The sequence below is a fragment of the Gossypium raimondii genome, chromosome 5 (genome assembly GCF_025698545.1).
Source record: "Gossypium raimondii isolate GPD5lz chromosome 5, ASM2569854v1, whole genome shotgun sequence".
Lineage (NCBI taxonomy): Eukaryota > Viridiplantae > Streptophyta > Magnoliopsida > Malvales > Malvaceae > Gossypium > Gossypium raimondii.
Window position 1 is genome coordinate 40,331,646 of NC_068569.1, and position 16,432 is coordinate 40,348,077.

General features: G+C 33.2%; 2 protein-coding genes across 3 annotated transcripts; both read right to left on the reverse strand.

Annotated features, from left to right (window-relative positions):
* Positions 1 to 2,099: 2,099 nt before the first annotated feature.
* On the reverse strand, positions 2,100 to 11,173 carry LOC105766077 (fruit protein pKIWI502). The gene is made up of 5 exons (XM_012585388.1): positions 10,500 to 11,173; positions 7,083 to 7,182; positions 6,900 to 6,995; positions 6,734 to 6,814; positions 2,100 to 2,489 (listed from the first exon to the last, which is right to left on the reverse strand). Exons 1-5 carry the CDS (start codon positions 11,156 to 11,158, stop codon positions 2,427 to 2,429), a joined length of 999 nt encoding a protein of 332 aa, XP_012440842.1. The 5' UTR covers positions 11,159 to 11,173; the 3' UTR covers positions 2,100 to 2,426.
* A 1,919-nt stretch (positions 11,174 to 13,092) lies between these two features.
* On the reverse strand, positions 13,093 to 15,545 carry LOC105766078 (uncharacterized). Of its 2 annotated transcripts, none has more exons than XM_012585391.2 (2): positions 15,345 to 15,545; positions 13,093 to 14,258 (listed from the first exon to the last, which is right to left on the reverse strand). In XM_012585391.2, exon 2 carries the CDS (start codon positions 14,231 to 14,233, stop codon positions 13,289 to 13,291), a length of 945 nt encoding a protein of 314 aa, XP_012440845.1. In that variant the 5' UTR covers positions 14,234 to 14,258; positions 15,345 to 15,545; the 3' UTR covers positions 13,093 to 13,288. The 2 variants fall into 2 exon arrangements, with proteins under 2 accessions (XP_012440845.1, XP_012440843.1); XM_012585389.2 differs by having other exon boundaries at positions 13,093 to 14,292; positions 15,345 to 15,543.
* Between the last annotated feature and the right edge of the window lie 887 nt (positions 15,546 to 16,432).

Sequence of the window (16,432 nt, forward strand, 5' to 3'; positions counted from 1 at the left end):
GTGTCAAAGACATATAGAAAAAATAAGTGGTAATACAAGAGCTAAAGATACTAGAGGAGGATTAATAGAAATCTCATTATTTACAAAAGATAAAATTAAGAGCATTAAAAGGAAATATCCTCAAGTTAGATATATACATTTAGGAATAATAATGATAACAATAAAAGCTTTGTTTAGAAAAGATCATGATATACCAATAATAGCAGTTTTATTAGATAAAATATTTGAAAATCCAATAAAAGCACTTATTGGAGGAATTCAATCAAATTTACATACGAGAATAATAGGATTTAAAGTTAAACCAAATTACTTTATATCTATTACCGATCCTCGATAGAAGAATGTTTATGTCTTAGAATTGAGACAAAAATTCTGAAATTAATGGTTTAGCGAAGATTTAGCAATAAGTTGGACTTCTATTAATGAATATACTAATACAAAGAAGTAGAGATCAAAGAAATTAATAATAAAATTATTGAGCTCTTTGAACCTAATAAATTCACTACTTAAATACAACCAAAATTATTACATTTAATATATCTATCAATACCAAGAGATTGGATGATAGAAAAGATAAGTAGTGCAAGTACTTCTAAACCTATAAGTACTATAGAATATATGTCGTTAGGGATAAATTATATTTTAAAAATATTGCTATAACAAATACAAATGATAATTTAGTTTTACCCTCAAATACTCAAATAGAGAAAGATAAGGAAAATACAAGTACAAGTTCTATATCTTCAACACCAATAGGAATGAAAACCTAGTTTTATATGTAATTACATTTTCTATTAAAAATCAAATGTTTTATAATAAATTCTTTAATTTGGCTTTATCCTTCTTGAATATTATCTAGATTCATTTCTTCTATTTCATCTAGATGTAATGAATCTATTGATAGTCTTGGTGAGTTCTAATTCTCCCACTTGTTCTTGATTTCTTCTATTATGTGCGATGAAAAATTATCGATCTCCATGCCAGCTATTTTTTTTAATAGTTGCACGGATTCTTTGTCTCTATATTCCTGGATGTTTCCAGTTCCAGTATCGTATGCCAATATTTCTGTTTTTTCTAGTTCTATTTTCTTAGGACTTAGTATGATTCCATGTTTTATGAATTCTTGAGAAATGATATTTAAATGTTTTCTTTGTTTTTCTAATATATCTGAAAATATTAAAATATCATCTATATTGACTACACAAAATTTTTTATATTTATTAAATATAGAATCCATCCATCATTGAAAGATTTGTGGTGCATTACATAATCCAAATGGCATTACTTTTCATTGATAATGTCCTAAAAGTTGTCAAAGACTTGGACTCTTCTGTTAGCATGATTTGTCAAAGTCAAATTTACTAAAATATTTTGCTTATTTAGTCCGATTAATTAAAACATCCTTTCTTGGAATAAAATAACCATCAAAAATAATATTTTGATTTAATCTTTTATAGTTAATAACCATTCTAGCTTTTTTTCTTTTTATTTCAACATGATTTCTAACCATAAAGACTGAATTAGAATGTGAACTATTAATTGTTTCTATTAATCTTTTTCTTACAATTCTTTAATTTGTATATCTAATTCATCTCTATCTTGTTTAGTATAATATTACTGTTTATATCAAATGGTTTATAATAGTTTTATATGAGCAACATTATTTTAATATAGATAACCTTGAATAACTGAAACTAGATTTTGCTCACATTTGATTTGTATGAATCTTGTAAATTCTGATTTTCCTTCTTTTCTTTTTTTTTTTTGTTTGTTTTCATATCTGTTTACCGACTATATTCAAAATTCATAGCTATCTCTCTCATAATAATGTCATCTTCAAACTTTAAATTCCATTCCTTCTTTAAAATTCAAACCCCATTTTCTTTTTGAAATTATAATATACCTTACCACTAAAATTCTTGATTTCCTACAATCAACAAGTTAATATTCCATTTTAATTGATAATAATATTGATTCTTAATTTTTCTATTAGCAAAGTCCAATGAACCGTGTTCTTTAAAACCTATTTGCCGAGTTTCTCTCCGACATTCTCTCAACACAATGAAAATTTCTCTAGAAGAAAAAGCGTCGCCACTTCCTTACAAGAAAATAACTTCTGATCTATGAACAATTGAAAATACATCATCGATTCTCCTCCCTACCTATTTCCTTATGGAGCAAGAATATTGTTTTCTTGCTGTGATTTCAAAAAATGAAAAGACTAACAGGAGTGAATCACCCAACTCAGTCATAATTACTCAGAGTTGGCTTCAGCAAAAACATTAGAAGCTGAATGAATTAGCTCCCAAACATAAAGTGTTTATTAGCCAAGCGTGTGCTTTCATTCTTAGCTATGGTGAGAAAGAATTAATTATCAGCTTTTCCTCAATGATACAACAAATAATAAAAGTTCCGTTTTAACTCCATCAAAAGTTCTTTAGGATCTTCTCACTCGAAACTCCATCTGCTACAAGTATTGAAGTCACTTCCTGCATGAAAAAACTTATTTAGTACGTATGTATTACAATAGTTGGACATAAAATAAAGAATAATTCGTTAAAAACTTTAACTTGAAACTAGAAAGATAAATAAAAACTCTTTTAAAAATAAGACCTCCTCAAAATAAGTGAAAATTTTCACCTAGCATAAACACTGTCCCAACTAACCATGCCCTACTAACCAACATTCACCTTATATACAAATACAATGTCCCAACTCCTCAACACTGTAAACGACCTCCTAAGCAGACTCGTAAAATGTTGCTTATGAAAAGTGGTCGGAAAACTAAGAATCAGTGAAATGAATAGGCATTTCTACTTGACTGATTCATTGCCTGCCATAATGAAGTGAACTACACTGGCTTTGTTCACTTTCTACGTGAAGCAATGAGCTTCTTCATACAGGGTCTCAATCGCCAGCCTACCCTACTCTTAGAAAAGGTCCATTTAGTCAGTTCCACGGCTCAGCCATACATTCGTCTAGCAGTTAAGATTTCATTTCAAGTGGGGACTAGAAATAACTGAAGAATGCAAAACTCAAGCCCAATAATGTTGCTTAAATAAGACTTCACATTTGGAATAATATAATAGCACCTAAGCATAAGCATTTGGCTAAGTGGTAAGTGAATAAATTCAGTGAAATTCAAATCCTCTTTCCCAGTAATTCTTTTATCGAAAAAAAAAAAAGAATATCTCTACCACCAGGTCAAGAGAACCTATAGCATTCTGCTCAAATAGTTTAATTTCTAGCCATAAACCACTTTTTAATTCTATAATGCTATAGAAATACTAGCATTTAAAGCTTACTAGTCCTTTTAACAGAAAAAAATACATGGTCTAACTGAATGTGATTGGAAGTCTCAACTGAGAGCCATTGCTTTGTTCCATATTGGTTAGAATGTGGTTAACACTTGGACACAAGGTCATCAGCACCATATCAATGGATGTACCCTTTTTGCTTAGGTACCGGGACATATCGTTACCAATGTGTTCTAGTGTACTGTTTCAAATTTATTTGCATTTATAATTTTTTTTTCAAATATAATTATAGTTTAATTTATAGTTTCTAAATAATATATATAAATATACACACAAACATAGCTCAATTACATACGTAAAATATGTTATACACAAATACAAAATTTAAAACTATTAGTCAGGATAAATAACTTAATTTAATGATTATATTTTCTTTTTTAATGTAATTATAAAAAAATTAGAACGGTTATGAGTTAAAAAATATATATTAAAAATTAGTTTAAAATATAAAAATCTTATACCAATTGGTACAAGCAGGTACCCACTAATACACTAATACAGGCCAATATAGTCAAAATGGACAGAAAGACGGCCACCAACACACTCTGAAATTTGACTGGAACAAAACTTAAATTATTTCCTATTTACAAATGGAATGGTATGTACCAGCCAGTAGGGCCGGTATTGGTGCGATACCAACAACCATGCTTGAACATATTTTGTCATCTTTACTACCTATTGGCTTCAGCCTTTCTTCATGATATCAAAGAATGCAGATCATAGTTCATTCTCAACCAAAAGTGCCACTTTTGGTTACGGAATCAGTTAGAATGTTGGCAATGTTCGTCAAACATACTAGGTCATTCTTTTACCCCTTTCCATCCATTCCTTATTTCTTAAGGAATCAAGAAGTCTCCATTTCTTTGATGCAAGATAAATACAATTTGCATCCTATGCTAGACAAGCCTGGCCTCTTCAAATCCAAACATTGACATCACGTGCAGACTAGAGAAATGGTATAACAATTTTGAGAAAGCTATGACATAAATACAGAAACAAAGTCAATCCAGAGTCAAGTGTAAGAGCTCAAACATTAAAATTGCAATCGCTAAATCCAAAGCAAAATGGAGAAATCAAACTCCTTCCTGCTTCCCCTTCCCCCTGAGCATATGTCTGATCTATTTCAAGTACCCTCCCACTTCCATTCACTCTTTCCTTTCTGTGTATTTGTATGGAGGGTGGACTACTGATAATACGTAGCTTTGAGGATGTATGTGAAACCTCCAAGGTGGTTGCATTTGTATTGTGGTATGAGGATATCAGATTTATCTATTATTTATTTTGATCTTCCCATGTTTCGTATCTATCTGAGAGCCCTATGACATCCAGAAAGCGGAGGATTATTGGTAAGTGGGAATATTATGGGTAGTTAGCATTTTATTAGGCATATTCGTGTTTGAGTATTGAGATGTTCTCCCTACTGATTCTGTCTGGTTTTCTCAGTTCTTAATTTTCTCCTAGAGTTGCTTCTGTTACTCCCCAATTGTTTTTGTTCATTTCGGATTTTCCTTCTATACTTTAATATTTTAATATTTTCTCCTTCTCCTAATATCACATGTTATGCAGTGTTTAATTATCCACAAACAGGTTTCATCATGCTTTCATCATAGCAGTTCAGATTTCCAGTATTATATAGCCAAAGATCAGTTGTTACACTAGCTCAATTTGATGTCAAGTTTCCGCACAAGTCCAAATTGTTGACAGAAATCTGTTATGGTTTTGCCAGTTTGCCTTCAAATGCTCACATAACTACTCAGGCCACTACTGATTTCAGAATCACACATATTGACTTCTGCACTATATATGTTCTCAACTTTCAAGCTCAAACTGTGTTTGATATGAGTGGAAGAGGAAAAGCAGAAAAGGTGGAAGGAAAATGGTGTTTTTGGTCGTGTCCATCTTTTGCTTCATCTGTATTGAGGAAATGGAGTGAGAGAACGAAAAAGGGAGAGATTGCATCTGCCGGTTCCTTCAAAATCCAATTCCTCTGAAAGTGGTGGAAACCACTGATTCAACTAAAATCAATTTATTTTATTCACATTTATCCTCCGCTCCTTGCTTTCCCTCTTTTTTTCCAATTCTGCACAAAAATCAGGAAGGAAAAAACTTCTATCCTTACCTTTCCTTCCTCAGCCCACATTCCTTCCCTCCATTTCTTTCTTGAAAAGCAGTGCAATGCACAAGTTCAAGAAAATCCCTTAAGCATGTTTACCAGTTTGCCTTCAAATGCTCACATAACTACCCAGGCCGTTATTGATTTCAGAATCACAAATATTGAATTCTGCACCATATACGTTCTTAACTTTCAAGTTTCAACCTTAAACTGTGTTTAGTATGAGTGGAAGAGGAAAAACAGAAAGTAGGTGGAAGGAAATTGGTTTTTTTTGGTCGTCCTTCTTTTGCTTCATCCGTATTGAGGAAATAGAGTGAGAGAACAAAAACGGGAAAGATTGCATCAGTGCATACCTTCAAAATCCATTTCCTCTGAAAGTGGTGGAAACCACTGATTCAACTAGAACCAATTTATTTTATTCACATTTATCCTCAGCACCTAGCTTTCCCCCCCTAGTTTCCAATTCTGCACAAAAATCAGAAAATCCTCTTTTCTATCCTTCCCTTTTCTTACTCAGCCCATGTTCCTTCCCTCCATTTCTTTCTTAGAAAACAGTGCAATGTACAGGTTCAAGAAAATCCCTTAAGCATGTTTAGGGAAACAGGAACAACTGATAGGGCTAGAGAGCAAGTTGTCGTCTCAGTTGGCAGATTTAAGTGCTATAACTACACTCTCAACAACATAATTAAGTTGAAGAATCTAATGAAGGCAGCAACTAGTGTTTGAGAGCTATAAAAAAACTCCTAGACGAAATATCCCAAATTTCCTTTTTGTATCCAATAACCATATGTACACGTGTAACACAGCTTATTGTTGCTCGTCCAGGGAGCAACTAGTGCATGAGAACTACAAAAGGACTCCTAGATAAAATGTCCCCAATGTCCTTTGTGTATCAAACAACCATATGTAGGCAGTAGGCTTGCCATCACAGCTCATTGTGGCTCTTCCAATGACCAAACATCGTAGACTACATGAAAGTTTTACTCCAAAAGTGTGCTTCAACTCTAGAAATCCCATCATTCAAGGTATAGATTCAAATATCTTCAATATGATTTAAAATTTATATTCTACAAGAAATTCAAAAAATTTAAAACTAAATGATTGAGACTGCAACATCATTTGGAGCACACACTAAATTTATATGCAAGGTTTTCTGTTGTTAAAAGCAGAGAAAGCATGCATCAATTGTTAATGATTGAAATCATCGAAAACATTGCATATCAAAGAAATGCTAGACACAGTCATAAATATTAAACAAAGAAATCAGTGATCATTGTTCAATTTAAAAGAAATAGCAACAAACCTCAGTCATTTGTCTTTGTCCACAAAGAACTGCACCAGTGCCCTTAGGGCTATGAATTTGCTTGGCCCTAGAAAAGGCAGCCTGCAGAAGTAAAACCAGGTTCTAATAACTTGATTATCAGGGTGTCAAAAAATCTTAATACATGGATGTGAATACTGCACTCTACCTGTACATAGCCACTTTCACCAGTCCAACTATCATCTGGCTGTGATAATACTGGCACGACCTTGACACCAGAAGATTCCCACTCTTTAAACCTATCCTATTATAGGAACAAATAAGAGCTTCAAAATCAAGAGCAGGATTTACTTATTCTGGAAAATTAAAGTTTAATAAGCAAGCACCAGACCTGATAAGCCATTCTCCTGAGGTTTCTAGCCCCATAATAAAGCCTCACATCTGATCTCTTATCAGCACCAAATCCTGACTCAATGAGAGATCGAATTGGACTGGAAACGAAAAAAGTAAAGAGAACAAGTAAGTTACAAAGCTGCAGGAAACATACAAAAATGGACTTCTAAATGGCATGTAAAACCATAGTGTATTCCCATTTGAAAAACTCTTTACAAAGAATCATATCAGTTTACTTTTAAAAAACGGAAAAGAGAACAATTAGGACTGTCGCAGGCACCATTAAATATTCTGTTATTTTATTATTCTGTTCTGTTTATTAATTATTGGGCATAGGGATGGATGGTTAGGATTGTAAAAGTTATCTTTAGAGTTTTAATCTAGGGCTAGGATTAAATCTTTATTTGTAACCTCAATATAAATAAGCCTCTCATTATTTTCTTTGAATTAATAGACTACAGAAACTAGAAGTTTTCAAGAGTTTCAACTTCTATCTTACCTTTTTCAGCCTTAATCCTATTGAGTTACTGTTGTTTCTCCCTAACCCAGACCAATTTTAGCACTAGAGCCTGACCAGATCCTAGACTTTATAGTAGTTTTTCTTTTAAGCCAAGGTAGGACATGTTAGAGGTCAAGAAGAATTAGATCAGGTTCAAGAAACAAAACTGGTAGCAATATGAGGTGTGATTGAAGAGTTGTTGCATGCAATTAATGCTAGGCCACAATAGGAACCGGAGGGAACCCATATGGAAATTAAGGAAGATGACCACAACCAATTTGACATGCTAGAAGGGAGTTTTGCTAATGAATTTGATTATGGTTTGGTTGAAGACTTCTCTCATGATGCTAGACCTGTGAACAGTCCTGTATGAGGAACATTGGAGGAGCACTTTGTGTTTGCTCTTGAATTAGATAGGTGTGGAATTAGATTAAAGCTGATTGTCAAGGGAAGAAGCGCATGGAAGATTACTTACAGTGGGAAGCTAGCTTGGAGTATTTTTTCGAAATGAAACCTATGGTGGACCTAGGAAGGTGTTATTTGTTGAGATTAAGTACTTCAATGGTGGAAGAGATTTGAAGAGTAACATGCAAACCAAAATAAGCTTAAAATCAGCATATGGGAACACTAAAAAATTTTGCTCGAGCAGTTCTTACCAGTTGAAGAGAGTCGAAGAGTAACGCGCAAACAAATCATTAAGGCAAACGGGATTTCCAGTGGAGGAGTCCTCTTCTAAATTAGCAATCTCTTTATACAAGTTGGATTAAATGAGAGTAATGAACAAATGATATCTCACTAGGTAGCAAGGTTAAACCAATCTACCAGTGATGAGATGGGCGTGGTTCGGTTATTAAACCTTGAAGATACACGAGAAATGCCTTAATGGCTGGAAAGCATGTTTTGCAAGATGGTGCAAGAAGGAAGTTGTCTAGAAAGAGTGATGGAATAGCACAAAGGAGGACCAGAGGTATTCTGAATAAACAACTTTTAAAGATACTCAAGAGGCTTCCTTTATGAATCATTGTGGTGGAGGAAACATGGAAAATGTTGCAAAGGGAAAAAGGGGAAGGCTTTAGTGAGATTTGAGGCTGGAAATGGTATTGGACATAATGTTCTAAGCCTGGCAGCAACTCTTAAGATTCATTGTTTCAGTTATGGTGAGAAAGGCTCTCATTATTGTCTTGATTCTCTTGAACAAAGAGTGAACAAAACTGAGAAGGAAGAGCAAGATGATGATATGCTAGACCCAATTTATAATAAGTATGCAGAAGAAAGTGAAGAAATATGGTCCAGGGAGAGTCTTCGATTGTTCATAGGAGTGTTTCCAACTATAACAAAAGGTGAAGAAAAGGAATGGAGGCAGCATAGCATTTTTTGAATGAAAGTACATTGCAGTGGAAAGGTTTGTGATTTGGTTATTGATGGAGGATGTCATTCCAAAGAAGCAGTATAGAAGTTGAACTTGCTCATAGAAAAGCATATCCATCCCTGCAAAATTTGCTAGTTCCAAAGTGGTAAGAAATTTCATGTCACATCTGGATGCTTAGTTTACTGTGGGGAATAAGATCATAAAGCCTTGTGTGATATTGTTCTAATGAATGTGAGTCATATTCTTGAGGAAAAGACCTTGGTCGAAGGATCATGATATATTGAAATAGATAGATGGTTACGGGGCTAATCTTCTTTTAAAGTAAGAATCACAATCAAGAATGACCACATTTCCCCATCATGCATGCCAATGATAAAAAAATAAAGTTCAATTTCCAATTCACAAGATGCATGATTTAATGGATTTGAAAACATTGCTCTGCATCTAAGATAATAAAAAGATTTTAGATAAAGTATATGAAAAACTCATCCAAACAATACAGTAAAGTGTAATATTATATTATTTATTTAATCTAGTTTTCAGTTTACATCTTTTATTCAATTCAGTTTTCAGTCCAAACAATACAATATAAACATAATATTAATATTATGTTATTTATTTAATTCAGTTTTTCAGTTTGGATTGGTTTAAAAATTTTATGAAACGAAAATATTATTTCAGTTTGGTTTTGAAAGCAATTCAAACCAAATCAGCCAATTTGGTTTTGTTTTTTCGTTTTACACCAAATAATGCTCATCCTAATAAACATGGTAAGACTAGGGATGGTTGCATTTGTTTTATTGAACGGGAAAGGTATTACTGCAAAAAGAAAAGCATACATATAAAACAAATCCCATATGCGCGCAAAATCCAGAAATCCATGGCAATTACTCAATCCATCTTTAAATATTAACTATTAAATGCTTCAAAACACAGATGAAGTAGACAAACTAAAGAATCATGCCTTGATGACATAAAAAATTCTGATAACTGAAAGCTATAAAGATTTAAACAGCTGATTGTACACTAAAAAAGAGAAATCAAAAGAACAAATAATATGGGACACAAAGCCAAACAAAATATTGAGGGAAAAATAGTTTCTAAATGACGTAAAATTGGTCAATTCAGATATAGTAGTTCAAAAATAGTGTGACTAACAGCCACTGATTCTATCCCTGAAGCGTCAAAAGGAATTTTTATAAGACCATGTACTGAACGAAGATATCCCAGAAAAAGTGTAAATTTCTGAGCTTCAGAGAGCATAAATGAAAAGTTATCCCAGAAAAAGCCGACAGTCAATTATTTCACAGAGAATGCCCATACCAAAATTTTCCAACCCAAACCTTAGAAGCATCACCGGGATTCGCTCAAATATAATGCAAGAATAAGAACAAAAACTGGACTGTAAAATCTTCCAACAAATTTTCACCTAATCCAGCAACTCCAATGTCAATAAATTCAAATTTTGTAAGAAATAAAGAATAATAATGGAATAAAGCTTTAACATTAAAATTTAATTAATCTAAATAAAAAAGAAGAAACCTAACCTGATTCCTGACCCAGTAGCGAAAATCAAAACCGTCGGATAATCCTCGGGCGGATCGATCTTATCAATATTAAAGCCGTTTCCCATCGCTTGACTAAGCTCAACCACATCCCCTTTCTTTAACCCACACAAAAGCTCAGCCGTCGAACCCGCCACGCTCTTCACCAAAAACTCGAACGCTCCGCTTGAGGCCGCCAGTGACGGCGGAGAAGCTATGGCCAGGAAAGAAGGTTTCTCCACATCAGGGAGCCGCAGCTGGAGGTACTGTCCCGGTAAGGTATGTGAGGCCGCGAGGTCCGGAGAGCTCGACACGTCGATGCTGATGTGGAAGAGGGACTCGGCGGCTGTCTCGATTGATGAGATCGGCGTTGGGGTCCAGACGGTGGTATCTTGCCGAACTGCGGCAAGAGTAGCGAATCGACGGCGAGGGCGGTAATGGCAGGGGGTTAAGGAGTGGAAGGGGAGTCGGCGCAGGATAGACATGGGGAGGGGAGGAGCGCTAAGGTGCGCATGTGGGAGAGAAGGTATAATGACGGTCATGGTCTCGGTGGTGACTTGTGAAAGAGTATAAAAGATGGTTACGGTGGCGGGGACTAGAGAGGGAGGCGGCGCCAAAGTTGTGCAGAAGCTGATGAGGTGGCGTTTCATAAAATGAGCCATGAGCCACTTTTGGAGGCTCCACGTGGCATTTCGAGGGTGTGAAGCCCTAATTCTTGGAGATAAGTGGTGGGGCCCTTTTCCTTTAGGGTTTTTTGGGTTTGTAAGATAAGTTTATCGTTTTTTCAAAATGTGTTGTGAAAAAAAGTAATTATGAAGAGTGTTTAAAAAAAATTAATTTAAAACTTTAGGTGATTAATATTATTGTTGAAAAGTGTTTTTAAAAATTAAAATATTCACTTAGATATAATATTTTAAAATATATATTTCTTTAAATAATGTTTAAATTAGTTAATATTATGATATTTTAGTAAAAATATAAAAAGTAATTTATGATAATTCATTATTAATATTTTAATATACAAAATATAAATTTTAAATATGTGTAAGTAATTAATATTAATTATTTTAAAATTTAATTGAATATATTAAAATATAACCTTATAAATTTAAATATATAATTTTATATATCTGAAATAAATTTTAATAGAAAATAATTATATACTTAATATAAATATTACATAAATATATTAGAGTATAAACAAGATTAAAGATGTTATTTTGACTTCAAAACTGCTTTTGGAACAACAAAAGTTAGAAAAATGTGTTTTGAAAAGCAAAAGTACTTTTGCTTTTGGTCAAAAGTACTTTTGAGCTAAAAAAATTAAGAGTAAGCAAAATTTTATTCAATTCGAAAAAATTAAAAAGAAATTGAATTTCGTGTTAATCGAATCGTTATTCGAATTATTCAAGTCAACTTGAATAGCTCAATTTGAGTTTCAAGTTTAAGTCGAATTGAATTTTACAATACGAAAAACTAGAATAATTTGAATAATGATTAGTGTAAATATCCTTTTAGTCCCTATTAACTTTGAAAATAAGTAAATTGGTCCATCTCTCAAAAGAAAATTACAAAAGATTCAAAATATTTTAAAAAATTCAAAATTTATATTTTTAAAAATTATAAAATTATTAAAAATTCTAAAATATATATATAAGTTAAAATTTTAATTTTTTCTAAAATAATAATTTTGGGACCTAACTAATGATTCAAATTTATCATACTCAAGTATCTCAATTTTTTTATTATTTTGCTTAAAAAAAATTCAAATATATATGGTTTCAAAATTTATGTGCTCTAACATTGAGTTAGTTATACTGTAATAATATTTTCATTTGACATTTTAATTTTTTTAATTTTACTCGAACAACTTCACTTGATTCAACTCGACTCGAATTTCATTTCACTCAACTAGATTCGAAAAAATTTCAGGCTCGTGAACTCAATTAACTCGAAATTTTTTCACTTGATTTGATCGAATGCTCACTCCTATGAAAAGGTGTTTGTTTAGCATTTACTTATTGCTCCAAAAGCACATTTAGCCCCAAAACATTTTTGATATAATTTTGATTTAATGTGTAACGTGAGATTTAAATTTTGATTAATCCCATCAAATACAAAAAACCTTTAATTTTGATATAATTGTATGCATAACAAAATAATTTAGTTAATGGTAAACATCATTGTTATATATTCAAATTAGCATGTTAAAATGTGACAACGAAACTAAAATGAAAATAAATTGAAGTTTATAAATTAAATTTTATAAAAAAAATTATTTTCTCCACAAATCCAAAGAGCCAACAAATCAAACGAGTGAATTAATATCAATCCAACAAATCAATTTTGCTTAAAAGAAACAAAGCATAAAGCCACTTTTAATTAGATCAAAAAACATTCTACCACATTAATATAACTTTAACTCAATTGGCTCAGTTACTTTTACCAAATAAAACATAAATTGAAAAAAAAAAATTTAAATGCACTTAAAAACGATTTTGCGAAGTTCGATTGACACAATTGCGACAAAAGCAGGCATTTACCACAACTTGCAAAGAAATTTATCAAAGTGAACATCAAACTTTGAAAGTCAGGCTTGAAAAAGTAAATTTCAGTATTTCAGTCTACCACAAATTTAGCATCGATAAAAGGTAACAATAACTGTAGCCACATAAGCACTTGTAATACATTCCTCAATCAGGAAAACACTTGTCAAACATTAGAATAGGATTATGCTTATCAATTCTAATGATCATGAGCAATATTTCAGTTGTACCCTTTTCCAGGTTTCGCTAAAGGTGATCTTCACGATGCTTTCCATTAGGTTCAACTGAATTCCCAGATAGATGATTCTTTGCTTCAGAATGTGGTTGATGTCTGTGAAGGTGACGGTGATGATGATGATGATAATGATGATGATAATGATGGTGATGCTGACCACTTCTATTGTTCCTTGACTCAAGATTATCATCCGATGAGTTACCTAATGACCGGCCCCTTTGATAAGGTCTCTCATCATCGGAATCTAGTGAACCAGAGACAACACTGTTTGATCGTTGATGATGCTTATTGTGGTTTGAATGGCTTTGCCTTCTGGGTGCATGAACAGCTTCATCACTTGAAGACTCTGAACCACTTGACCCTGGTCGCTGACGGTGTTTGTGGTGTCTTGTGTGGCTTCTCTTTCGAATTCTACAATCATTCTCATCACTTGATGTGTCTGAAGTACCAGACACTGAACGCCGATGGAGTCTGTGGTTTCTTTTGACTATCTCATTGTCATCATCATCTGAGGAAACAAGAGATTCCGAATCTGATTTAGAATCATGATGCTTCCATCTTCGGCAGCTTCGCTTTTTCCTCCTCTCTTCCTCAGAACTACTTCTGTAGTAATTGCTGATATCATCACTGGAACCTGGGGAATGTCTCTTCGACTTTTTCTTTGACTTCTTGTCCTTTTTCCTCTCATGGTCACCAGAATCACAGTGGGCGTTCTTCCTATGCTTTTTATGGGTTCTTCTTTTTATTTCCCCGTCAGTACTGTCACTCTCACTGTCAGTATCAGAAACACACCTTTTGTGCTTAGCCTTCTTTGAACTCTTCTCTTTGGCCTCAGCATCTGCCCTCGCCTTTGCAGCAGCTTCTAGCTTCTGTTCCCATTTTAAAGGGGCTTCTTTCTTCTCCAAAGCTCTCTTCTTCTTCTCCTCAACCAATTGGATGAACTTCTTGCAGTCCATTTATAAAAGTAAACCAACTCAATACCTGCATTTTGGTATGATGATGACCGGAAGTGCATCTCACAGAAGAGAAAAAACAATGTTAGTTCTTCAATCAACATAAGAACAAAGAAACAATGGGATTTTAAAATCCTTTTATGCAATCTAGCGAAGCTTGTAATTAAGGCACTTACTGTTTTTAAACCAAGAAACCAAGCTCGATAAAGTATCCTAAAAGAGGTTTCTATCAAAGTACTAGTTTGCCAATGGCATAGAAATTCTTCAAGATGACAATTCAAAATTCCACTTTCAAAATAGTTTCCGCTAAGTACAAAATCCTTTCAAACTAAACAAAATCGTACTACTTGATGTTCATTTCAAACTATCTTACTGGTAGGGACAAAGCCAGAAACTCTTTCTTGAGGGAGCAGAATTAAATTATAAATCTTTGGGAGGTGTTAAAATACAATTTTAACGTTATTAACTTACTTTATAATTTAGGGAAGGACTAAACTAAATATTTCACCAATTTTAGAGAGAGGCCATAATGCATATTTACTCGCATTAAGTTACAAATTTAAAATATTTTGAAAGACTAAACTAGCATTTCACCATTTTGGAGCAGGCCCCTGCCTACCCATTGGCTGAACATGTCGGAGGAAATCCTTGTTGAAAAATAAAGAATACCCAACACAAAGTTCTGCGTCCTAACCTCATAGACTTTGAAAGAATAAATTTATGATTAGTCGAAGTTTCATTTTATCCTTCTAGTACTTTATTCTGAACACAATCCTGGGGCAACCCAATCCTAGTATTAAAGAATTAAAACAAAACAGTAACAAGTAAAAGATTTGAATCAGCTTTATGCAATATCATCAAACAAATTTATCAAACAGAACCCAAAAAATTAGCAAATTCCAGTGGTTGGAAATAACTCAGCAAGTGAAATATTGAATCCACAAAACAGCAGGCAAGCGAAGTTGAATCCACAACCAAGAACAAAGAATAACTGTCTACACAACCACTAAATAATAAAATTTTACAGTCTAAAATCACAAATAAAATTTATCACACCGAATAAACCCTAACAGAAGAAAATTACATTAATCAGAAGATGTGACAGCAAGCGTACCTGAATGATGAGAGATACTGGAGAGAGCAAAGGGAAAATGGAAAGCAGATCTGAAAGAGAGATTAGGGCTTTGACCTTGGGTTGGGGAAGTCGTTTCTAGAATGGTCCATGGCTTATGGGACACAAAAATATAGAGCCGCGCACGCGCATCGCCGCCTCGGCTTGCACTTCTCCACGTGACGCGTTCTTGTCTTTTGATTCCTTTAGGGTTCAGGAGCTAAGTTTGACTCTACTAAAATTGAAACCTCTAGCTGACACTTGTTCATCTATTTTCTAAATATTTATTTTTAGGTTTTTTATTTAATTTTGCATAGGAGGTGTGGTATTATTGCACGGGTCCATCTCCTTTGAATGACAAATAGAGAACATAACTATTAGTGGTTTTGATTATCGTTGATCCATTATCTGGGTTTGATTTGTTCAATTTTTTGGTGTTGAGAGGTTTCGATGAAAATGAGTGGGGCGGTGCTTAATGTTGTTGTAGCAGCTATTACAAGGATGGGATACTGCTACCATTGCAGGTAATTCGTTCACTTCATGAGGTGCTATATGTGTGTGTTTAATTTCAATGTAGAAAAATGATAAAGAGCTATGGTAAATTTGAATTGTGATCTAATTGGGGGTTCTCCTTCCTTTAAATGATGAATTAGTAACCTATTTGTGTTTCATGTTCTACACATAAAGAGTGTTCAATTTGGAATACAAATCAATACAAGGGACCAAACATCCACCACCCAAGTATATGATATTTTTGCAAGCATCATGACAAAGTCTTCCTTCCATTTTTTATCACTACTAAAACTGAAAATGGTGGTTCTAGTAAAACTCAATATGGTTCTTCCACAACTTACTATTTCAAATATTCTTATTCTTATTTTTGTGGACGATAGCTATTAATGGTACAGAATGTTTCTTCTTTCTCTCTTTATGTTCTTATCTTAGATTGTAATTCAAGTAGATAAATAAAATTTTGTCTACAACATTTCACCAAAAACTCACTTAAAATAATGCATATGTTCTACTACTCTCAAACCATAATTAATCAAAACCTATCAATAACCATCATCATATAAATAATTTATAGAAGA